This window comes from Mastigoproctus giganteus, chromosome 8 (genome assembly GCF_048544385.1).
Source record: "Mastigoproctus giganteus isolate SK-2022 chromosome 8, ASM4854438v1, whole genome shotgun sequence".
Taxonomy (NCBI): Eukaryota; Metazoa; Arthropoda; class Arachnida; order Uropygi; family Thelyphonidae; genus Mastigoproctus; species Mastigoproctus giganteus.
The window spans coordinates 206,761,904-206,788,611 of record NC_143582.1 but is presented as its reverse complement, the minus strand read 5'-3'; the positions used below and the strand labels follow the sequence as shown (position 1 = coordinate 206,788,611).

General features: G+C 37.5%; 1 protein-coding gene across 1 annotated transcript in view; it reads left to right on the top strand.

Annotated features, from left to right (window-relative positions):
* Positions 1 to 608: 608 nt before the first annotated feature.
* Positions 609 to 26,708, top strand: part of LOC150082227 (zinc finger CCCH domain-containing protein 15) — a 133,915-nt gene continuing 107,815 nt past the window's right edge. Inside the window, exon 1 of the mRNA XM_090380065.1 lies at positions 609 to 1,080. Within this exon, the coding sequence (XP_090236191.1) occupies positions 919 to 1,080 (162 nt within the window). The 5' untranslated portion in view covers positions 609 to 918. The remainder of the gene's footprint in view (positions 1,081 to 26,708) is intronic.

Below are 26,708 nucleotides of genomic sequence, written 5' to 3'. Positions count from 1 at the left end.
AAGAATAAAAAATAAATAAAAGTTAGGTGGCAAATAAATGAAATTTTGTACTTTTGAATTTTTTGCTTAAATTTTCGCTTAAATTAATCAAAATTTTTATGATGTTTACTGAAAACAGTAATCTATTTTAGAACACTATAGGAAAATGTCTTGGCTTGGGGTTCCCCAAAGCCTTGGGCCTCTAGGCACGTGCCTCATTGCCTTAATGTGTAAACCGCCACTGGCTGCAAGATTCGAACGAAACAACGGTTTTACGTATATTATGTAGTAATCTACAAAAACTCTTATCTAAAGGAAATATAAAAATAACCAGCGTATATAGTAGAAGGGAATCACCAAGAAAGATTAGAATGATATCCAGCTCAGGACCCTGGGTGTGCCAAGCCCATACTCACCAGATGTGAGCCCCGGGGCATAATAAATATATATAATTAATTCAATTTTTTGGATAAGATTAAAATCTAGTTTTTCATTTTTGTTAGATTTTTATATCAATTTTATGTATTGAATGTGCACATTGAAATTTCAATGCATTTTATATAAAGGTTACAATCATCAGAATTTTTACCTTTCTTTCCCATCTTAAAAAAGTGTTAGTAGTTGTACTTTTAATTTAAGAGCCCCCAGTGCCGATTATCGCTATGTAAGAAGTGAGGTATTGTGCACAGGGTAGTACCGTTTGGTATTGTACTTCATCGTATTAATTTTATGCTTGGAGCAGATTTTTCATTACAGGGCTAATCTCATACATTTATCATGGTATCTGAACATTTAATTGGGTAACGGTTGGCATCATGGTGAAAGTACAACTACGAAACTGTGTTTCCAGGTTTGTGCCTGTAACGGAGTAAATGTTATCTGGTGTCACGGTAGTATTTTTATGTGTACTGCCATGCTATACGACGTGGTGACCGTATTATGGTATGCGATGTGTTGACAACAAGTTTGAGTTTTAATTTTATAATTGACTATTGTTATATTTTATCCACTAAGAAAGTTACCGACATGCCCCCCAAAAAGAAACCAGTTGCAGAAGTTGGCAAGAAAACGGAACAGAAGAAAAAAGAGAAAATAATTGAGGTATGTTCGTATATCTTGATATTAGTTGAAACCGTAGTTCATCATGTTACGTTTCTTACATGTTTCCTAAAAGTCATTTGCAGTGACTGTAAAATAAATCCTCAAGTAATAAGGCAGTTTAAATAGGTCACACGAAAGAACCATAACTATATGCAGTTATAGCGTTTATTTTATTTTTTTCTTGTTTTTCCTATTAAGTCAACATATTTTATTAAACTGTCAGTTATATTTTTGAGTTTTATATTGGAAACTAAAGGAAATGACCAGAGAAATGGATAACTGAGTGAAGTATCATAGATTAATAGAATAATTAGATTAATTTTGATTTACTTGTCAAAGCATTGAGGATGTACGAAGTTCTCTGCCCCACCCTTTAAAATAGTGGTATTAGTATTTGCAAAATTATGCAAAAAAAAAAAAGTAAGTTTATACTGCATTAGCAAGGGAAAAAAAACCCACTCCATTTGGAAATACATTCCAGTAATTTGCCCAGTCCATCCATCTTCAAATTTATTTAACCGTCCTACCTATATAGCAAGTTGATGCCCATGAGCAAATTCGGTCTGAGTGCTTGTCAGAGACTTCTCTGCTTCTGTGTGACGATTCACCTTCAAATCCATCCACAGAACTAGATCTGTTGGTACAGAATGCTTTGGTTCTGGAAAAGGTAGTCTTAATTGAGGACTACCTTTTACAAAACCAAAGCAGTCTGTACCAACAGATCTAGTGCAGATGAGGATGTGACAAGGGTGTATGCTGTCAGGGAGATGAAGAACATTTTCTGTAGTGATAAATGGCAAAGAACAAGATTATTCTCTACCAGGTGCAAAAGTTGACACTATAACAAATAATTTATCAGCTTGAATGGTATTAGTGAGTGCATAGTAGCACATGTGGGGACTAATAATTAAAACTTAAAGTTTGTGAGATAGGACAAAATGTACTTGTCTGCATTTCCATCCAGACATTAGCCAGGTGGGAAGGAGCAGCAGTGCATAGCACACGCTTCTTGATTAGACCGGGGTTCGAGCCCATCACCATCAAATGCGGAGGATGCGAAAAGGTCAGGGAATGACCACCGCATATCCTGGAGCAATATGGCCTTAGTTGCTAATGCTCCTAAAAAAAAAAATAACCAAATAAACCATCCAGACATAACAGAACCCCCTCCTGTTTTATGATGAAAGCCTTTTGGATTTGGGGACTCTGCAAGACTTATGGGAGGAAGTTTTTCTCAGCACGGTTGGCCTTAGGTGGTAGATGGAATTTATTTAGTAAAGATGATATCACTTAAACAGAGGAGATGCAAAGGTTTTTGATAGTACCATCGAGGAGACATAAATGAGTCAAGGAAACTGCTAGTTTTGGAGGGTGAGGTTAGGGAATTCAGCATATGATTTACCCAGGTTAGTGACATGGGAGAGAATTACACATATATATAGGGGTATATGTCAAAAGCAGTGATGCCAGGAGTATTATAAACAAACTAAATGAATTTGAGTTTTTGATCAAGTCAGTTAATACTGATGTAGTTGAGCTTCTTGAGACATAGTAACACTCAGAGATATGATACCGAAAAGTTCATTTCAGTGAATATTGTGTATTCAATCAAATGTTGCTTTTGATCAGAAACTACCTAAAGATGTCAAGATGTTAATTGATGGGATCAAAGTAATATGGATGATGAGTTAGTATTATTATTTCGGCGCCTCCTTAGCCAGGTGGGAAGGAGCAGCAGTGCGTAGCACACGCTTCTTGATTAGACTGGGGTTCGAGCCCATCACCACCAAATACGGAAGATGCGGAAAGGTCAGGGAATGACCACACGTGAATGAAATTCACGGAGCAATATTGCCTTAGTTGCTAATGCTCCTAAAAACCAAATAACAAAAAAAAGTATTATTTGAAATGACTTAGTGGAAGTATGTTATAGGCCAAATGACTCAGAAGAGTATGACAAAAAAATCTCTACACAGATTGAATGGGCTATTAAGTATGATTGTTTCATCAATTTCAACATACATCTTATAGATTGAAATAAGTGGGTCAGAAATGCACTATATGGTAAGTTTTTTGAACAAACGAGATGATTGCTACTTATGCCAGTATGTTCAAGAGAGTATAAGGGGCTCTAATATTCTAGATCTGCTTCTTACTAAGGAGCTTAACTGTAACAAAAACTTTACAATGGGAGAGCCAATAACAGGCAATGACCACAATATATTATTAAAATGGATTGTATTTAAAGTAACTTATGTGAAAGGTAAAGGCAAAAGCTTCAATTTAAAGATGATGTTATAATAGAATGAGATTTTGTTTACCTCAGTTAACTGGAGACTACTGTATGCTGTCGGATAAAAATATGCTTTGGGAAATATTCAAGGGATTTATCCTCAAAGCCACAAAAGTATTTGTACTAGTGGTCAAGTATTGTAAACATATTATGCACAAATAAAATAAAAATAAACTTTCTGTTAATACTTTAGAATGACCACACAGAGTTACAGGAGATCACAAGGTAGAGTAAATGTAAGAGCACCAACATATTTAATAGTCATGTGGGCTTGAACCACAGTTGCTCACATGACTGTGTACTTCTATACCATCGTGCTTGACCACCCAGTTATGGCAGTTATCAGGTCAGATTAAGAGTTTAATTGAGCAAAAGAAATGCTCATAGGCAGTTCTATGAAGTCTGATTTGTATTAGCATTCCAAAAGACTAAGTAACAAAATTAAGCTGCTCGTGAGGAAGTACCAGAAAAGGGAGCTAAGAATGTGAATGGGAAATTCTTATATGTGAATACAAAAAAAGTAGAGAATAAATCAGATAGATCCCTTAATTGGTTGTAGTGAAAAGTCCATAGAAAGCCTAGCAGTAAGGGCAGATGGGTTGAACAGATCCTTTATGATGATATTTACAGTTGAAAGTGAGCTCGAATCTCTCGGGAACATTAAGGAGTGAGATTGCTATAAAAATAAGTAATAGGATGATCTTTGGGAAGCATTTGTTAGAAAGGCTACTTAGGTTAAAGGAGGGAAAATGTCCCATGGTGGATGGTATATATTCATTTATAATTAAAAAAGGCTACATGTGAATATATCAAACTATTGTGAATGTTAATAAGAGCATTTTGATTCTGGGAAGATTTCCTTGGACTGGTGAAGTGCTACTCTGCCTCTGGCAGAGTAGCACTTCACCAGTCCAAGGAAATGCCTGCCAGGGGCAAAGGTTGATGATGTACAGCAGATATCATCTTTTAAGGAAACAAAGGGTGATATTGTTGTACACGTTGGCACTAATGATATTAAGAGTAGGAGACCGGTGGAATTATTTAACAAGTACGAGTCACTGTTAAAAAAAAGCCGTGATTTAGGGTTGAATTTGAAAGTGTCTGCAATTCTGCCCAGACACGATAGGAGGGAGTATATGATAAGAGCCTTTTCGATCAATTCGGCCCTGGAGAGATTGTGCACGGCTCAAGGGGTAGAATTTTTCTCAGCCTGGTCTGGGCTTGTTAACAGGAGAGACTGCTTCTACAGGGATGGGATACACTTAAATAGAAAGGGTGCAAGAATATTTGCTGATGCTATCAAGGCAGTGTTAGGTGGGTCGGAAAACTGCTAGCTTGGGGGATACACGGACTAATAGATTAACAGTAGCCGCTGACAGAAGTGAAAGTGATTTTTGCACTGCTTCTATTGAAATGAGCAGCAGCCTGGAAAAAACAAGATGCAAGGTATTTCAGAAACTGCTGGGAGTCATTGCGGTACAAGTAAACATATGGGTTGTGTTAGGGTCGCTAAGATTAGGAACAGGTGCATATATACTAGCGTGTACACCAATTATAGGAGTTTTGGTAAATAAATTTGAATTTGAGGTATTGGTCAAAACATCAAAGGCAGATATTGTTGGTATCAGAGAAGTGGTGTCACACATATAAGAAATGCAGAACTGGAATTTGGGGAGTACAATGTGTACAGCAAGGATAGGAAGGGAGGAGGGGTTATGCTATTAGTTAAGAAACAAATAAAATCCAAGGAAGTGCAGCCATTTGGCATCGCTGGACAGTGCAATGTCGAGTCAGTTTGGTGTGGCATAAGCACTGGGAGATCAAAATTGAGAGTAGACGTGTGTTAAGGCCTAATGACTCTGATGAGTATAATAAAAAACTACAGGGAAATAGTGGGCCAGTAAATCAGAGTCTTATAATGGGGGATTTTGAATTCCCGGATATTGACTGGAATTTGTGGATTGGTCACACACACTAGCAAGACTTTTGTGGATTTATTGGATGATTGTTTTCTACAGCAGCATGTTCGAGAGGCAACTAGAGGGAGTAATACTCTTGATCTGATTATCAGTAGTGATTCTTCATGCATTAAGAATCTGCAGATAAAGGAAACACTAAGTGGCAGTGATCAGTGTGCTCAAGTGGGATTTACTCAAAAGATGTAACTACCACCAGGGGTAAAGAGAAGGATTTTTGCTTTCGTAAAGGTAACTACGGAGGTCTGAGACAGTATTTAAAATCTATACAGTGGGACCAACTGATGATGTTACCAACAGCAAATTCAAAATGGGAGGCATTCAAATAATTAATCTTGGAAGCTACTAGGCTTTACATACCAACTAAGAAATATTGTTCGTGGTTTAGGCCTAAATGGATGTCAGATGAACTAATGAGACATATGGCAGAGAAGAAAAATGCATGGGATACATATAAATTAATGGGTGACATAGAAGCCTATGATAGATATAAGCTGGTCTGTAACCAAGTCACAAAGGAAATTAGGCAGGCAAAGGCAGATTGAGAAATCTTTGGCAAAGGATGCAAAGAAAAACGGAAGAGTTCTTTACCTATGTAAACTAGAAGGAAAGGGATGAATCAGATTGGTCCAGTGGATATCGATGGTTCAACTGTTAATGATTCTGCTCAGGTGGGGGCGCCTCCGTAGCCAGGTGGGAAGGAGCAACAGTGCGTAGCACACGCTTCTTGATTAGACCAGGGTTCGAGCCAGTCGCCACCAAATACGGAGGATGTGGAAAGGTCAGGGAATGACCACCGCATATCCCGGAGCAATATGGCCTTAGTTGCTAATGCTTCTAAAAACCAAACAACAAACAATCTGCTCAGGTGGCTAATAAACTAAATGAATATTTTGCATTTGCATTCACACGAGCAGTTATTCTGGCAGGGGAATGCCAGAAGTGAATTAAACTCTGGCAGTGAGCTAGATGATTTTGTAATAACTGAGAGAAAAGTTGAGGAGAAATTGTTGAAGATAAACATAAAAAAGGCACCCAGGGTGGATGGGATCTATCCAGTTATATTAAAGGAGACAAAGGAAGTAAGCAAACCCTTAGCCATAATTATGAGCTTCCTTGGACTCAAGGGAGGCACCCATGGACTAGAGATGTGCAAATGTTACCCCAATTCACAAAGGACGATCAAAGGGTGACAAATTAATTATAGACCTGTTAGTTTAACTTCTGTTCCAGGGAAATTAATTGAGGCACTGGTTAAAGAAGCACTGCAGGATCATCTAGACCAGTGGTCGGCAACCAGTGGTCCATGAGAGAATTTAGGTGGTCCACAGAGTAATTTGAATATATTTGCAATTTTCGTGTTTATTAAAATGTTTCATTATATTCTGATTCTACTTTTTTGCAATTTTCGCCTTATTACATTGCATGTTTATAAAAGGCCCAGTGAAATATCCGGTGTTAGCGATGCTTTTATTGTAAAAAAATATAGAAAGATATTTCTATTTCTTATCGATGGCCTAGCCTGGCCACGGCGGAGTTCGCAAGACTTTCCCCGAGCTGTGAGAAGGATGGCAAGTTACAGCTCAATTGACAAAAAAGAGAAAAAAACTACTTTGACATCTGTCCATGTCTACGCTCGGGGCAAGATCTGTGCCGCGATAAACAACACTGCTCAGCATTGTCAATAGTGCTTCTGCCGTCAACAGTCAATTTGCTCAGCGAGTAACGATTCTAGTCTGTTTGTGTCGTTTTGTTGGGAATTTTTGTCGATGGTATACTGGTGTTTATTCAATATAATACTCTTCTTAGGTAAGTGACCAGTGATATTTTTATTTTAACTGTGCATTGTGTGATGTTTAATGGCATCAAAGAGCTTGAATTTGATAACTATCTTATTTCTTGTTTGGTTTTAGATTCAAATAAAATAACCCCAATGAATGAGAAAAAGCAAGCAAGCATTTTGCGCTTCTTATGTAATACATCGTGTTGTCATGAGTTGGTTAACAAATCAGAGCCTCCGCAGCCACCACAAGGCATCATCATTGGACGCCTCCGTAGCCAGGTGGGAAGGAGAAGCACACGTGTCTTGATTTAGACCAGGGTTCGAGCCCATCACCACCAAATACGGAGGATGCGGAAAGGTCAGGGAATGACCACCGCATATTCCCGGAGCAATATGGCCTTAGTTGCTAATGCTCCTAAAAACCAAATAACAACAACAACAAGGCATCATCAGGAAGGACATTAGAACTGGAAGCAGAAAGAAGAAAAAGTTCAAAGTTTCAAGAAAATATGATGCAGACTACTTGAAGTCTGAATCGTATATGTAAAGAGCCATATACGATTGGAGAAGAATTAATTAAGCCTTGCTTGTTACAAGCCTGTGAAGAGGTTTTGGGGAAACAGGCTGTCCAGAAACTGAAAGGAATTCCTATGTCCGCTAACACTGTGAAGCACAGAATTAAAGACGTGGCCGAAGATATTGAAAATCAAGTGATTGCACTTGTGAAAAATTCTACGTTTTATTCAATTCAACTTGACGAATCAACAGACATAACTAACAAGGCAGTTCTTTGTTTTGTGAGGTTTGATTGCCAAGGAGAATTAAAGGAAGAACTCCTCTGTTCGCTAATCTTGTTGGGTAGAACAACCGGCTCTGAAATTTTCAATGCACTTAATGGTTATTTCCTGAAACACAGTATTGAATGGAAGAAATGTGTTGGGATATGCACAGATGGTGCGCGCCTCCGTAGCCAGGTGGGAAGGAGCAACAGTGCGTAGCACACGCTTCTTGATTAGACCGGGGTTCGAGCCTGTCACCACCAAATACGGAGGATGTGGAAAGGTCAGGGAATGACCACCGCATATCCCGGAGCAATATGGCCTTAGTTGCTAATGCTCCTAAAAACCAAACAACAACAACAAGCACAGATGGTGCAGCAATCATGACTGGACATCATTCAGTTGTTGCAAAAGTGAAAGACGTTGGACACACAGACATCTTGTTTACTCATTGTATCATACATCATGAGCAACTTGTGGTGAAAAGATTATCTCCAGAACTGCACGAAGTACTCTCTGATGTAATTAAAATTGTAAACGAAATTCGCCACAAAACGCTCAATTCTCGAATATTTGAGGCACTTTGTGAAGAAATGGGCTCTCAGCATACTCATGTTCTTCTTCAGGCTGAGGTGAGATGGCTGTTGAGAGGCAAAGTACTAACCTGATTGTTCGACCTGCGCCAAGAAGTCAATTTATTCTTCCAGCAGCAAAATAATTCGAGGTTCCATGATCTCTTGTCCGACAATGATTGACCAGCCAAGCTTGCATACCTGGCAGATATTTTTTCTCTGTTAAACGAGCTGAACACATCCTTGCAAGGACAGCTTATGGACATGTTTACACTGCGAGGCAAAATCGATGCATTTCAAAGGAAGATATTGGCAAGATGCTGTGGCAAATGCAGTTGGCTGAAGAAGATCTGCAAATGTTCCCAAATTTTGATGGTTATATGAAACAGGAGGATGTCAACCGACAGGTAATAACTCTTGTTCGATTGCACTTACAGTTGCTCACTGACTCTTTTGGTTATTATTACCCAAAGAAAGAGGACCCCCAGACACGGAAATACATGGATAATAGATCCATTTTCGGCGAAAATCGAGGATAGTAATTTGAACATGAAAGAAAAAGAAAGCCTAATCAATCTATCATCCGACGACAGTCTCAAAGGTAAATTCCATTCGTCCCTAACAAGATCTCATTTTTGGTTTCCGTAAAAAGTGCATACCAAGTGCTGAGTGAAAAGGCCATCAAAATTTTAATTCCATTTGCAACTACATATGTGTGAAAAGACATTTTCATCAGTTACGGCAATTAAAAACAAGTACCGCTGTCGGCTAGAAATACAAACGGCTCTCCGTGTTGCAGTAACGTCATTGGAGCCAAGAATCCAACAACTTATTTCAAACAAGCAGCAACAAATGTCACACTGATTATTTTGCTATAATTAATCCTTTATACACCTCTGTGTCGAGGTGCACTCGATATTTGATAATTATTAATATTAATTGTTTCTGCTAATTCTTTTTTAATAAAATTAAATTTAAAATGTTTTTTGCATTTTTCATAATGAATATATCTGCGTTTATTTATTATACTTTTTTTATCATTATAAGGCCATTATATTATTAATTATATTAACATTAATGATATCCAATTTTTTGCAAATAACTTGGAGTGCAAAAACAAGTGCAAGTATCATTTCATATTTAGAATGTTACTTTTATGGAAAAAATCATGGTAGTGGTCCGCGGGATTCAAAATTTTGAGTTTAGTGGTCCGTGAGGTCTGAAAGGTTTGCGACCGCAGATCTAGACAAGACTTCAGTTATAGCTCGGACACAGCATGGTTTTGTTAAAGAGAAGTCTTGTCTGACCAATTTAATTGGGTACTATGATGTGGTCACAAAGGAACTGGATGCAGGGAATAACTTTGAAATCATATATTTGGATCTTAGAATGGCTTTTGATACTGTTGCACATGGAAGGCTGCTGCAAGATTGGAGCAGTGTGGCAGTGGAGGCAAATTGCTGCTATGGATAAAGGGATGGTTGAGTGGGAGAAGACAGAGTGGTAATCAATGGACACTGCTCTTCGTGGACTAATGTTATTAGTGGAGTCCCTCGGGGTTCAGTGTTGGGTCCATTGTTGTTTTCTGTATTTATAAATGATATTGATGATGGTATATCAGGCTTAATGTCCAAGTTTGCAGACGATATGAAGGTTGGCAGGGTTCTAAAGAACACTAATGACAGTACGCTGCTGCAACTGGATCTAGAAAAGTGTAACATATCAACTCTGTGGTACTACACTGACAAGGTATGTTCATGTCAGGCGGTACCTGGGATTTCTCCCATCTTTGCTTTTAATAGCAACAGCAAAATATGATATGTGCAACAATTTTTTAAATTTTTATTTTTGCCACGGATTCTTAAAGTTAAAACTATTCCGCATTTCATGAAAACACCATGTATAAATATTGTCAAAGTGTAAAGTAGTCAAATATGGTTAACAGTTTGTCAAAAATGACTAGTAAGAAGGAAAGTTTGTTTGAATGTACAGTTGATGCCATTTACTTCAGCAGTGCTACCCACTTGAAAATGGGTATAATTGGTCTTTGAATGGCAGCAATAGAGAAGCACTTGTTGGAATGTCTATTATCATTCTGTGCACTGCTCTTTTCCTTTCTTCTGGACAGATGAGTATACTTTTATTATTTCAGTAACACTGCAACCTTTTCGCAGGTGCACGAATATCATGTATAATTATATTAGTACCACTATTTCATCAACCGCAGATTCCTTTTCAAATCATCAATGGCACTTTGAAGTCAATGCCTGTCTACACCAAGATGTTGCCTTAGCTGCAGCAACTCCGACATTGGTTGTCCAAGGCACTCGAAATCTGCAATCAGATGTTGATTGTTCTCTCGCAAATGCTGACACCTATCTACCAGAAATTCTTACTCTAAACTTTGTTCTATAACATGTTTTGCTATTTTACCACTGTCAGTGGTACTACACTGAGAATGAAAAGGACCTGGGGGTAATTATGCAGGCAGATATGAAGTTTTCTGAGCAGTGCAGATGGTCTGCAAGAGTAGCTCATGGTGTCTTGTCAATGATATACAGGAATTTTTCTAGGAGGGAATTATCCCCTTGCATAAGGCATTGGTCAGGCCACACCTTGTGTACTGTATACAGGTCTGGAGGCCTCATTTTAAGAAGGATGTTGAGCTGTTGGAACGAGTACAGAGAAGGGCAACAAGATTAGTGAATGGAACAAAGGGTTGCTCTTACAAAGAAAGGCTTAAGTTTTGCAGATTACAGTGTCTGGAGACTAAGCTCCTGCGAGGTGATCTGATTGAGGTGTATAAAGCCTTGAATGGTTTGAGCATGCTCAATGCTAATAGGATTTTTCCTCTTGCTCAGAATAATCACCTGAGAGTGTATAAATTCAAATTGAGAAAAGACAGTTGTAGGATAGATATGTGGAAGTTTGCCATTAGCCAGTGGTTAGTTGATTGGTGGAACCGAGTTCCATCGTTTGTTGTGAAAGTTGATAGCCTAAATAAATTTAAGGCTGAGCTGGACAGGTATTTGGAATGAATGGAGTGGTGAAATGGGAGTGTTTTTTTTTTTTTTTTTTGCTAATGCTGCATAAGCTTGATTTCTTGCATCATATGCCTCTACTAATGCTCTCCAGTCCACAAAGACAGTGCCAAAAAGGAGTTGGATAACTGTAAACTGTAGCCAGTGAGTTTGAATTCTGTGGTAGTAAAAGAACATAGGGTTTATGGTTAAGAATGCAATTTAGGACTGCAGTTCAGGAATGTGATTTTATGCCTGATAAAATACTATGATGTATTTATTAAACACTTGGATACAGGTAACAATTTTGACATTATATATCTAGATTTTTGTAATTCCTTTAAGTAAGGCTGCCGTGTAAACTGGAATAAATCGGAATTACTGGTAAGATCTTACTCTAGAATAGCAATCTGGCTAAAAGGTAAGAGACAAAAGGTTGTCATAAACAGTCAGTCTTTCACGATGAAGCATGCATTTTAAACAAGTAGTGTCCCTGAGGGCTTGGTGTTGGGTCCCCTCCTATTTTCATTCATAAATATTATTGACAAGGGTATCCAAGGGCAGCTGGTGAAGTTTGCTGTTGATTTAAAGATGAAAGGTAGTTAACAATTCAAGCTAAGCCATGTTGCTTTAGATGTTGAAATTGTATGAAAAATTCAATGACAACTAAAATTTAATATTCCTAAATGCTAAGTGTAAGGTTATGTATCCAGAGAACAATGTATAACCTTACATTTAGAAAAGAAGCTATAAAACATTCTCAAACATAATGCAATATCCTCTGGAATTGAGGGCTGATGACCCTCCTATGTGTCAGTCCTGCGGCACAGTTTTAACTATCAGACACCTTTTAATCGATTGTCCAAATTTTAGGAATATCCGTTTTACCGCTTTTAATCATCTGACTGAGCCTTATACACTCAGTCAGATTTTATCCGACAATGACCATGTGTCTGCTGTCTTTAGCTATTTTAAATTAATAAAAGTTTTTAATTGTATCTGAAATGTATACGTTATTGTTATTTCTTTATTAATTTATTTTTTAGCTATTTGTTATTATATACCGTGACGCGGTGGCCTAACCAATTAGGTCACCGAGAGCTTAAATTTTTATGTTACCTCTTCTTGGCGCATTATAGCCTCAGCTGCTGATGCGCCAATAAAACACAAACAAACAAACAAACCTCTGGAATTCAACTCAGCATTAGCATTAGTTGAGGCATACGATGTAAGAAAGCAAGCTTATGCAGCATTAGCCAAAAAAAAAAAAAAATCTCGTGTGTATCCAGGGGTACACATGAAAGATGTTTCATGTGAAAACATCTTTTGATGAAAATCAGAACCATTTTAAAATCGAACAGCTAGAACTGAAGTTATGACCATTGTAACATTTTATGGTCACGCCCGCTACTTATTCTACTGAATCAACATTTAAAAGAGTTAAACAAAATCCAAGTTGATAGACTAATTACCCATTTGTTGAATAGTATGATGTCACAATCATGATTGCAACAGTACAAGTCGATACTATTTATTGTATATTATTATATAATACACAAGCCGAGCTATTTGATCAGGTTAGTAAGAAAGCGAGTGGTTAAAGCGTGGCTTCTGTTGTTTGTTCGACATGCTTCCCTATTGATTGTATCAAATCATGATAGATCAGTCATTCTTTGATGTGACAGTCACATGGAAATTAATTTGGCTAAAGACAACATAAGCAAAGCAGTTCTGATCAAGGAAAGTCTCATCGCCCAATAGCAAATGTTTTTGTGGAATGAGGATAAATATCTTAGAATCGCCCCAAGATAAACTAAAGTACTGCAGAGCCTACTGTTTGATGAGCACACAGAGGAATTGTCCTTTCACAGCATTTATCTTGGACAATTCAGAATGTTTAGAGAATGATGGCAACAAGTGAGCCCAGACGATCTGACTGATCTGGTGTTACTCCATATGATCTCTTTTATGTAGCAATGAAGATAATGACATTGAGAATGAGAGACTCTTTGTTGGTGGCTTTCAAATACATAGGTAAAGATACAAAACTGTCCCGTGAGCAAGTTCAATCAAAAGAATACATTAACAGCTCTATCGAAAACAATTTGGCCTTCCTAAGAACAATTCCTAACTTGACCTACTACTGGGCTCAACGTAAGTGCGATCTATTCCCTATGATTAGACAGCTCAGTAAACCTGCAATGTTCTTGACTCTGAGTGCCAATGAAATCGGCTAATGTCGCTAAGTCACTAAATTTGATTTGGTATGTAATTTCCGAAAATGACATCAAATTATGTCATTTCCGCTGTAGATGTATCAGCTAATGAAGCTAACACACTAACATTGATTCAGTACGTCATATCCGGAATGACGTCATTTTCATAAATGACGATGTGGAAATGACGTCAGTTGATGTCATTTCTGGGTCACAAAATCGTGACAAATTAGTTTTAATACAGTCAGAAATTTAGTAGGTGCTGCCAAAGATATTTTCACATCAAACAAACAAAAAAAAAAACTTCCCATTTCACCCATCCATTCGCTCCATTTGCCTGTCTAGTTCAGCCTTACATTTATTTAAGCTGCCAACTTCCACAATGACAGAAAAAAGTTTGTTCTAGCAATCAACCACCTGCTGGCTAAAGGCAAATTTCAGCAGATCTAATCTACAACTGTCTTTCCTCAATTTGAATCTATGACCCTCAGGTCCGTAATCTGAGCAAGAGAAAGAATCCCATTAACATTGAGCTTGCTCAACACATTCAAGGCCTTATACACTTCAAACAGATCACCTCTCAGGTGCCTAGTCTCCAGGCGCTGCAATTTGCAGAACTTAAGCTTTTTTTGGTAAGAGCACCCTCATTGTTCCCCTCACCATTCTTGTTGCCTTTCTTTGTACTCGTTCTAGCAACTCTACATCCTTCCTAAAGTGAGACCTCCAGACCTATACACAGTGCTCAAGGTATGGCCTGACCGTTGCATTATACAATGGGATAATCACCTCTTTGTCCCTGCTATTAGAATTCCTATATATCATTGACAAGACTCCATGACCTGCTCTGGCAACCTGTCTACATTGCTCAGCTAACTTCATATCTGACTGCACAATTACCCCCAGGTCTTTTTCATTTTCCACTTCCCTGAGTGTAGTACTGTCTTTACTGTTGTTAACAATCCTGCCAACCTTTGTATCATATGCAGACTTGGACATTAAGCTTGATATACCTTCATCAATATCATTGATGAATACACAAAACAATAATCGGCACAGCACCAAACCCTGGGAACCCCACTAATAATGTTCGTTCATGAAGAGCAGTGTTCATTGATTGCTACTCTGTTGTCTCCCACTCAACCATCCCTTTACCACTGTTGCAATTTGCCCTTAATGCCATACTGCTCCAAATTTTATAGCAGTCTTCCATGTGCAACAGTATCAAAAGCTTTCCTGAAATCCATGTATATGATATCAAAATTATTTTTTGCATCCAGTTCCTTTGTGACCATGTCATAGGATCCAATCAAATTGGTCAGACAACACCTCCCTTTAACCAACTCATGCTATGTCTTAACTATTATTGCAGTCTTGTTGATGATCCTGCAATGCTTCTTTAACCAGTGAAGTTAAACTAACAGGTCTATAGTTACTAGTGTCACACTTTGAACCCCCTTTGTGAGTTTGGGATACATTTGCACACCTACAGTCCATGAGACTGTAGGTGTGCAAATTTATCCCGAGTCCAAGGAAGCTCTGGTAATTATGGCTAAGAATTTGCTTACTTCCTTTGCTGCCTCCAATAATATAACTGGATAGATCCCGTCCACCCCAGGTTCATTCCTTATGTTTAACTTCAACAATTTCTCCACTTTGCTTTCAGTTATTAGAAAATCACTTGGCTCCCTGTAGTTTGATACACTTCTGCCATTCCCCTCCTTGAATAACTCCTGATGTGTGAATGTAGATGCAAAATACTCATTCAGTTTATCAGCTACCCGAGCAGGATCATCAATACTTGAACCACATATGTTAAGTGGACCAATCTGATTCATCCATTTCCTTCTAGAGATTACATAAATAAAGAACTCTTTGTTGTTTTTCTTTGCATCCTTTACCAAAGATTTCTCGTAATCTGCCCTCGCATGCCTGACCTTCTTTGTGACTTAATTATAGACTAGCTTATATCTGCCATAGGCTTCTGTGTTGCCTTATAATTTATACGCATCCCATGCATTTTTCTTCTCTTCCATGAGCCTCATTAATTCATCTGACATCCATTTAGGCTTAAACCTTGAACAGTATTTCTTAATTGGTATGAAAAGCCTAGTAGCCTCCAAGATTAAGTCCCTGAAGGCTTCCCATTTAGAATTCACAGTTGGTAAAATCATCAGTTGATCCCACTTTATAGAATTTAAAAAACTGTCTGAGACCATTGTAGTCACCTTTACGAAAGCCAAAAACCCTTGACAGTGGTCTAGCCTGGGTAGGGTCAGCAGGCACATTTTACTGTCCAAAGCCAAAATCTGGCGTTGTGCCACCTTTTTTGTGACTTGTGATTGGAGCCTTTTTTTGTGGATGTATCTACTGACAAAAAATCCTGTTTATGCCACTGACCCTTCCCTTTACCCTTCTCTTTAAGGAAATCCTACATCAGAACATTGATTGCTATCACCCAGTGGTTCCTTTATCTGCAAATTCTTAATGCATGAATGATCACTGCTGATAATCAGATGAAGAGTATTATTCCCTCTGGTTGCCCCTCGAACATGTTGCTGTAGAAAACAATCCTCCAATATATCCACAAAAGCCTTGCTAGTATGCGAGTGACCAACCTACAAGTTCCAGTCAATATCTGGGAAGTTAAATTCCTCCATTATAAGACAATCTGATTTACTGGCCCACTATTTCTCTGCACAATTGTTCATTATCCTCATCAGAGTCATTAGACCTATAATGCACCCCTATTAATTTTACCTTTCACAGTGCTTATGTCACACCACACTGACTCAACACTGCATTGTCCACCAGTGTCAATTGGATGAACTTCTTAGATTTTGTGTTTCTTAACTAACAGTATAACCCCTCCTCCTTTCCTGTCCTGTCTATCCTTTCTGTACATATTGTACTCCCCAAATTCCAATTCTGCACTTCTTATATTTGTGTGGCACCATGTCTCCAATATCTCAATAATATCCACCTTTGATGTCTTGACCAGCACTTCGAACTCATCAAATTTATTAACTACTTCTAGCATTGGTGTACATGCAAGTATACATGCACCTGTTCCTACTCTTAGTTACCTTAACATGGCCCATGTATTTACTTGTTTCACGATGACTGCCAGGAGTCCTGGAAATCCCCAGCACCTTGCTTTCCAGGCCTCTGCTCATTCTAATAGAAGCAGTGCAAGTATCACTTTCGCCTTTGTCTACAGCCACTGTTAATCTTTTAGTCTGAATTCCTTCCCCCCCCACCAAATTAGCAGTTTTCTGACTCGCATAACACTGCCTCGATAGCATCAGCAAATATTCTTGCATCCTTTCTGTTTAAGTGTACCCCATCCTTGTAGAAGCAGTCTCTCCTGTTAACAAGCACAGCCCAGGCTGAGAAAAATTCTACACCTTGAGCCTTGCACAATCTCTCCAGGGTTGAATCGATTGACAAGACAATGCCCCAAAACACAGCTCTAACTGTGCAGGAACTTTCTAGGAACTGAACAACAGGAAAGGGTATTGCAAATTATTGTATGACCATTCCAATCGCCTGACTTAAACACAACAGAGCTCTTATGGGATTATATAGACCGTCAAATCTGTGAAAAAGTCTGCCCATATTCACAAAATATATGGGAAACTTGCAGATCACTTGGAATAACAATAGTCAAGAAACTATTATGAAATTAATTCACAAAATTCATGTCTGTGTAAGGCAGTGATGAAATATCACAAAGGATATTTTGATGAAAAATCAATTTAGTTAATATTAACATTTCAACCAATATTTTTTGCTGTAAATTTTTAAATGCTTAATAAAAAAATCTTAAAATACTTTGTAATGTGTTATTTTTTTTTATGTTAAAACTTAAGCCAATTTCAAATAAATTAACTAAAATTGTTGTCATCACTGCAATTCCAGACTTTTAGGTGGGAGTATATAAGCAGTTGATTCCAAAAGAAATATTGTCAATATATGAAAGAGCATCAAGGCTCAGTACTATGCACTTTTGATCTCTAAATGATAGATATAAATTTTATTTTTAAATTCTCCTTTCCCCCTCCCAGAAATATAATTTATCTCATCTGTAGCCATGTTACAATAGTTTTTCCACAAGAAAAAGCATTGTGTCATCTAGTTATCAAAGACATTTGGCGACTAGCTTACAATGTTGCTTGACTTCAAAAATGACCCTTCATAGTGTAAGCCAGTTGGCATTTAAAAGTAAATAGTATAAAACATTTGCTGCTGGAATGCAAAATTGCATCCAAACAAACTGCGATTTTTGTGCCTTAATGCACATATACATCCATTCAGTTGTGGTCAATTAATGAGTGCTGTAAATGGAAAGGTGCAAGAAATGATCAACTGAGCAATATCAGCGCACTGATTGAACTGTAGGCTATTGCATTATGACTTCGATTTTGCTTAGCATCGATTGTACTGTCTAGAGATTGCTATAAAATCTGTATACTTGGTTCACAGTTTCGTATGTACTTTGCTTATGTTGAAGTTATTTTATCTAGTTTATTATTTCCCACAAGAAGAAAAGGTAAAATTTTTTGAAGATTATGCTTGCTGAATTTTGATTCTTTAGTTTGTGAAAAACAAAACATCATCCTTAGTGTGTGTCTGTGCATTATATTTTGTGTGAAACGTGTTTTCCTATAAAATTTTATCCTAAAGGGTTGTTATAATGGATCCACAGCCTGTGACATCAGGACTGAAAAGGAACATTGTTAGACAGTATGTCGAAGGTGATGACATCGAATTGGTTTTTTATAATATATCATCTAATACTGAAATTGGATTCTATTCGTGTGATGCAGATTCTGAATCTTGTTAAAATGATTGTGTTAGAATACTATAAACAACAGATGCTGTAATTACTTGGGGTGATGATTCTCCACAGATGAAATCCATTTACTGAAAAAGCAGTGCCTACTTGTTTCAGCATCCCAAAAGAAGTGCCCACAGAAGCACACCAAGGCACACAAAGGATCCTTGCAAATATAAAAGGCAGTGAATGTGTTAAAAGCAAATACTATATATGCAAGGGAAGGAATGTCGGTTGCTACCATGCAACTGATTAAACAGTGCCATGTGAAAAGAATTATTTCAACAAACCTCACAAAAGTCCATTTAAAGATATAGATGCAAGTTGAATATGCTTTAAACAAAATTCTGATATTCTCTACTTGGCTTTTGAAAGCTAAAATGTTGCAATTAGATGAGGCATTAAAATTAAATGATAAATATAAGATATCTATTTGCATATTTAACACAGTGTTCATTTACCTACCAGAATACCATACAATCCTGCTACACACCAAAATCTCGATCTTTTTCTCATAAACATCCCTTCACAGTACATGGTCAGTGTTAGAGGTCCTCCAGGCACTTCAGATCCCAACTTTATTTTCTCTTTTCTAGTGGAGCCTCTCTCGTGCCCATGCTTAGTCTCTTGTCATTTGACATCATAAGAATGTGAAATGGGATGAGCTGTGGGACTTCTGTTCTTTTTCATGGTTGGATTACCATTTTAAATCTATTGATTCCAGTTTTGCTGAGATTTTTTCAGTGAAATTATTCTTATATGGATGAAATTCTTTATTACACATTCACCTCAAACTCTTGTCCTTTATCTAAACCTTGATTTTTCAATAACTATGCCACTGTTCAAGATAAATGTGTAATGCAGTTTGCTTGCATTCAAATCTCCAACTTTATTTTGTGCCAACTCTACAGTGTACAACAACTGTAAAACAATTATCAATCCATCCAAACTTGAATTTGAACAGGCTAAGAGCAGAAAACTTTCTTCTTGTACAAATAATAGTGTGCATTCTGGTCTCTTGCCAAAGCTATTGACTGCAACTTCTGCCATTCTATACTCCCACCATCTGTTAAAACCAGATGGGTCTATTGCATTATCAGATAAAGATAAAACTGACTTATTTGCATCCTATATTTTTTCTAACTCTTATATTGACAAAATTGGTAAACCACCTACTAACATACTCAGTACACTCCACTCAGTGCCTCCTATAGTCACACAGTAGAAGGATATTAGAAGACTTCTAAACAATCTTGTTGCAAGAAAGCTGCAGGTCCTAATGATGTCTTTCCACTTATTCTTAAAATCTGTGCTTCTGTTCTGTATTTCCTTTTTACACTTATTCCATTGATCATTTTCCTCTTGTCTGGATTTTTCTCATATTCAGCCATTTCTTAAAAAGGGTGACAAATCTCTCCCATCCACTTTTTTACCCTATTGCACTTATCTCTACTCCTTCCAAAGTAATGGAGTAATCTGTCAAGTACCACTCTTAGGCTATCTTGAAACTTCCCATCTGATCAATGATTGCCAATATGAATTTCGTCAGTGCTTATCCAATGGTGATATTTATTACTATTATTATTTACTCTTTTTATTTTTTTTAATAGGTCTCTGTAGCAGAGTGATCAGGAGCACAAGTGCAATAGCATGTGCTCTTTGAGTAGACCAGGATTCAAGCCCCTGACTGCTAAATGCGGTTGACCTGCCAACCTGCACTGGACCAGTGTGGCAGATTATGGCCCATTCCATAATCTGGATTGACAATGGTTGCAAATTTATTTATTTATTTTTATTATTTTTTTATGAAAATCACAAACATGAAAGGTATTAGAATCTATAGCACTTAGTAACTTGTGTGAGTTGAAGATTAGGAAGATGCTTGTTGACATTAGACTTGAATGAAGAATTCTTTCACTTGAATTTCTGTAGATTGTAATTTTCAGAATTATTATTATCATCATTAGCCATATTAGTATTAGTAATGGCTGCATGGTGCAAGAAAGCCTATGGTTTATGCTGCACCAGCCAAAAAAATAAAATAAAATATATCCAAACAAAATAATGATAAAAACAAAAAAAAAAATAAATAAATAAAATAAATAGATAATAATAATTAATAAAAAAAAAAAAAAAGAAAGGAAATTAAACCTATCATCCTATGCGCTTCCCTTACCCGAAGGTATTATCCAGATGACCTTTGAATTTCCCCAAACTGTCGGCCTCTACCACCCATGAAGGCAACTTATTCCAGTAATTTATAACTCGCTGGCTAAAATAAAACTTCCTGCAGTCCAATCTAAACATTTCCCCCCCGTAACTTGAATTTATGTCCCCTAGTTCTAGTATCGTTTATAATCTTGAAAATTTCGTCCTCATTCATTTTACTGATGCCTCTCAGAGCCTTAAACACCTCAATCAAATCTCCTCTAAGGTGTCTAGTTTCCAAACTCTGCAACCCACATATTCAAAGTCTTTCTTCATAAGGACGCCCTTTTGCCGATCTCACCAGGCGAGTTACCCATCTTTGCACCCTTTCAAGAAACTCGATGTCTTTCTTTAGGTGCGGTCTCCATACTTGAATACAGTATTCCAAGTGTGGTCTAACAAAAGCCTTATATAATGGGATTATCACGTCCCTATCTCTACTTGCAAAAGTTCGATAGATCATCGATAGGACACCATGGGCCTTCCTTGCAACCTGTTTACAATGCTCAGAGAATTTCATGTCTGACTGTATTTTAACACCCAAGTCCCTTTCCTCCAGTACTGGGTTTAGTTGAACTCCACCAAGTGAATAAGTTATTTTGGGATTACTGTTTCCCAGGTGTAATACCTTAAACTTTGTTGGATTAAAGCATAGCTGCCATTTTTCTGACCATTCCTGAAGTCTATCTAGGTCTCTCTGAAGAAGCTCAGCTTGACAGTGATCATTAACTACTCTACCAATTTTAACATCATCTGCAAATTTAGACATCACGCCCTCTATCCCTTCATCAATGTCGTTTATGAAAATTAAAAACAACAGTGGTCCTAATACTGATAATCCTTGGGGAACCCCACTTCTTACATCAACCCAATCTGAGGAATAGCCATTTATCACAACCCTCTGCCTCCTGCCCTGAAGCCATCCTTCTATCCATCTAAGGATTTTCCCAGTGATTCCAACCTGTTCCAGCTTATAAAGCAACCGCTCATGTGGGACTGAGTCAAAAGCTTTGCTGAAATCTAAATAAACAATGTCGAAATTATTCCCTAAATCCAGCTTGTGAGTGACCCTTTTGAAATAGCGAACCAGATTTGTTAAACATGATTTTCCCTTTACAAAACCATGCTGAGAATCGAATTTGGATCGAATTGAGAATTTCAATTCGATCCAAATGATCCTGAATTCCACCCTTGATCATTGCCTCCATGATTTTCCCTACTACTGAAGTCAGACTGACAGGTCGATAATTTCCAACTTCACTTTTAAAGCCACCCTTATGTATGGGAGATACATTTGCACTTTTCCAATCCAAGGGAATCTCCCCAGAGTCTAGTGATGCTCGCATAATTAGCCTCAATGGTTCAATGCACTCGTTTGCTGCCTCCCTTAAGATTATAGGGTATATTCCATCAACTCCAGGAGCCTTACTGATCTGTAGGCTCGAAAGTTTTTTTCATTAAATAATCTTGCGAAATTTCAATATCATTAATTACATATTTTTTAACTTCGCTCCCGCGATTTCCCATTGCCACAAAAGATTTTTCATTTGTAAATATCAATGCAAAATAACTGTTGAGTTCATCTGCAACGGCAGCTGGTGTATTTAATATTATCCCCTTTCCCTTACGTAAAGGTCCGATCTGGTTTGTCCTGCTCTTGGCATTTATATATGTGAAGAATTCTTTATCCCCCCTCTTTGCTCTGTTTGCTAGTGATTTCTCATAAACTGCCTTTGCCTGTTGAACCTTTTCTGTGGCTCTATTATACATCACCTTGTAGCTGTTATAGGCTTCAGTACTTTTTATTGCTCTGTAACCTTTCCATGTTACCTTTTTCTGCTCAAGTAATGTGGCAACTTCACTATTCATCCAACTTGGAACCCTCCTCGTGGAGTATTTTTTTTAATGGTATATACGCATTCAAGCCATCTGTGATTAATGTTTTAAAAGCGTACCACAGTTCAAATGTATTCATTTTCTGCACGATATTTACCCAGTTAATAGAGGCCATGTAGTACCTTAAGGCATCGTAATTTCCTTTTCTGAAATTAAAACCCATTCCTTTGCCTTTTTACTTCTGCTACCTCTCTTGTCATCATCCACCGTAGAACTCCGTGATCACTTCCTGCTACTGGTTCCTCTACTGTCAACCCTGTTATGTCATCTGATTCATGTGTGATGATGAGGTCTAGCATATATTCTTTTCTCTAGTACTTTCCCTGACATGTTGATACAAATAACAGTCATCTAGTTGATTTAAAAATTTTGTTCCCCATGTCGAGTTTCCTTCCCATTTACTCCAATCAATTAGAGGCAAATTGAAATCTCCCATAATAAGACATTGACGCTTACTTGCCCATTCCATTTGCATGTAGAGGCTTTTGTCATAATCATCACAATCACCTGGTCTGTAGATTACTCCTACTCGCATTATACCTTTGTTTCCAACTATCTCACACCATACAGACTCTATACTAGCATGTGAAATGTCTGAATCCGGGAAAGCTATTGTCACACTCAGGCTGCTTCTGATAAGCATTACCCCACCACCCCTTCTATCTACCCTATCCTTCCTAAATACATTATACAAGCCATACTGAAACTCATCATCTCCAATTTCCGGGTGGCCCCACGTCTCTGTAAGCCCTATCATGTCCGCGTTATTTTAACCAGCAGTTTGAATTCGCTCATTTTATTGACGACACTTCTAACGTTACTGTATAAACAATTAAGATTTACAGTTCTTGTATATTTAACAACCCTAACACAACCCTTGAAGTTTTTTAGGCTCTCTTCCCTGATATTAGCTACCTGCTCATGTGAAACGTTTCTGCCCCCAGAACATCTAGATAATACATCCAGTTGGGGTAGCAGATAAGAACTCTTAAGGTATGTGCAAGAGTTACTGTGACCAATATTATCAGATAAATGCGTCTCAGTATTACCCACATCCCCCCACTAGTTAGCAGTTTCCCTGAACCTTTAAGGTATCCTCAATAATACTGGCAAAAACTTTTGCACCACCTTTGTTTAAGTGTATCCCGTCTCTACAAAACAAATTCCTTCTACCTACAAGTGTGGGCCATGCTGATAGAAATTTCCCCCCTAAAGCCTTGCAGATTCCTTCAAGTCTTGGGTTAATCCACAAGGCTCTTAACATATAATCCCTCCTATCGTGTATGCAGAATTGTAGACACATAGACATTGTGGCCTAGCTCACGGCATTTCCTCAGCATGGTCCTGTATTTTTCCAACAAATCGTCAGATCGTGTACATTTAATATCATTAGTCCCCCACATGAATAATAATATTCTCTTTACCCCCTTTAAAATCTGACAATCTGTTGGTGACATCATCAATAGTTGCTCCGGCAGACATACCCTGGTTCTACTCCACCTATCCTTATTACAAAAAAATATACCCCGTTTCCCTGACAATGGAGTCTCCTAATAAAACAAAGTCCTTTTTAACCAGAGTAGTTTGCACTTGGTTTTTCTGTTTTGAGGCTCGAATCGGGTGTGCATCACTTGGTAGATTGCTGGAGTCTTGAGTCCCTGACGAGCTCCCAGATGCATTATTCTCGAGGGCAAGAACCCGTTTTTTCAGGGACTCAAATTGTTCCATCAGTGCACCAAATTGTAATTTAAGATCGGTGCACTCCTTACATCGATCACAAAGAAAAGAATCCCCAGGTGAGGTAGGATTAGTCACCAGGTCGACCTTGCAAAACATTCCTACGCAACGGATTAAATCATGACTCACCCGTAAATCACCATCGGCTATTTCTGTGTGAGTCACAATACCCTGTGACGTGTTTAAGGCAGATCTCGTAACTACCATTATAAAATTAACATAAAAAATTAACATCAATGAAAGTAACTTTTAAAAAATATATCTATAATATTAAAATCAAACTGTTACAGGAAACCTATAACAAAATAATCCAACAATATCTAAATAATCAAATATTTAAAAGCACTATCCAAAAGTAAACCACTTAACTGAGGAGCCCTGACTAAGCGCGTCCGCTCACCTCGAGTGCCAACACTGAACTGATGATGCAAGGAAGCCTGAGGCTTTTGCTGCACCATCCAAAAAAAAATTCTGAGTTACCAAGAGAGTCAGAAATAGAAGGGAATCACCAAGAAAGAGAAGAAGATGGGAGCCCCTGGGATATATGTGCAAAGGAAGGTTTTTCCAGCAAATGGAAGTTGAAGGGATAAATGAGGAAGAAGAAAAGTTGGTTTTGTGAGTTTGAAGTTGGACAGTAAATAGCATTAAATGGTTGTGGTATGTGTTTGGATGAGTTTAGAAGAGAGAGGAGGAATTTTAGAAGTGAATTCAGAACTGCCAGTGGAAGTATCTGTAGAAAAGACATGCAGCAGAAATAGGATGTCTATGAGACAGAGTGGAGTTAATTAATGACCCATCTCTCTGTAAGAGATGAGTTATTAATTAATTTAATTGTCCTCTTCTGAATAGATACTAGATGCCTGAGAGAGGTTTTGTGGGCACCACGCCAGATGTGGGAACAGTATTCCATGGTAGAGCAGATGTTTGAGATTTGTACAGGGTGAGTACAGGCAGTTTTCGCTTTATGAGTTCCCGGGTTTACGAGTTTTTTTCCCCCCCAAGTATCAACAAAATCGAAAATATGAACATTAATTGCAAAAAATGAATGTTAAACATTCATAAGTACTGCATTCCAAACCACATGCGTAGCTAAAAAAATATAGTGTACCCTGCTTTACGATATTAATCAGTTCCAGAGCACCATCGTATCGTTAAAATATCGTAATGTGAACCCAATAACACATTGTTTTTTGGCAATTCGTTTCAAGATCTCGGAAGTTGAAATTTTCGCTGCGTAACTAAGCTAATCTAAAATGTCATATTTAAGATCACGAGCGTGACCTTAACGGCATATAAAAAGGTTGTGAGCGTGGTTTGTAAATTGTATTAGTTACCAATTCAAATCATAATGCACTACACTTTTATCGTTATCATATGTTCCGTTATAAGAATCACTTTTAAATGCCTTTGTGATATTTTTCTAAATCACATTCTGGAGGTCATGACCATAAAATAATAAAAACAATTTGCACTTTCTGCTTTATTGGTCTTTTCTGTTACTGAAAGCAATTATAAACCGGTAGTAAACTCTATCTTCTTGCATTTGCAAAAATAATCATAGCTGGAATTGTGTGGTTTTTTTACGTTATTATGGTGAAATGTGTTTCCCCTTTACTGAAATCTTCAATCGTATAAAAAACATACATAAATTTTCAGAATCTTCTCTTCATTCCTTTTTTTTTTAAGCTTCATAAACTTGTTACTCCACCCAAATCATGTTAGTTGCAATTTGTGTGTGCCATTAAAAAATGCTTATGCATGCAATCATGAAATTTATAATTAAAAGAGAAGATTATCTTGGAAACAAATGCCTCTTGAAACATTTCTGAAGAAGATGACTCCTTGTGCAACAAATCAACGAGTGCTGAGCCAATAATGAGTGATCAACAAGTGTGCATTTAGTCGATGATGATGATGAAGAAGAATCATTCTCTAACATTTGTAAGTCATAAATAATTTCTCTATTATTATAATTTGCTTGATTTTACAGCCTACGTTTTCATTTCTTTCGATAAATCAATCATTTTTTAAACATTAACTAATTTCATTGTTGAGAACATAGCCCCTATTTTTAACTATATGTCTATGGGAAATAAATTCCTGCTTTACGAACGTGTGCTAGGAACAAATTAACTCAAAGTCGAGAACTACCTGTAGTTGTTTCGAAGAAAAGTATTACTAGAAGTGAAAGTGAAAACCCAGTTTTTTAGATGTGGAGGAAGCAATATTTATGATGTTTGTATTCCAAGAGAGAATAGAAGTCAGGGTAATCCTAATAGATATATGTGATCTTGTCTAGAAATCTGAGTGTCAC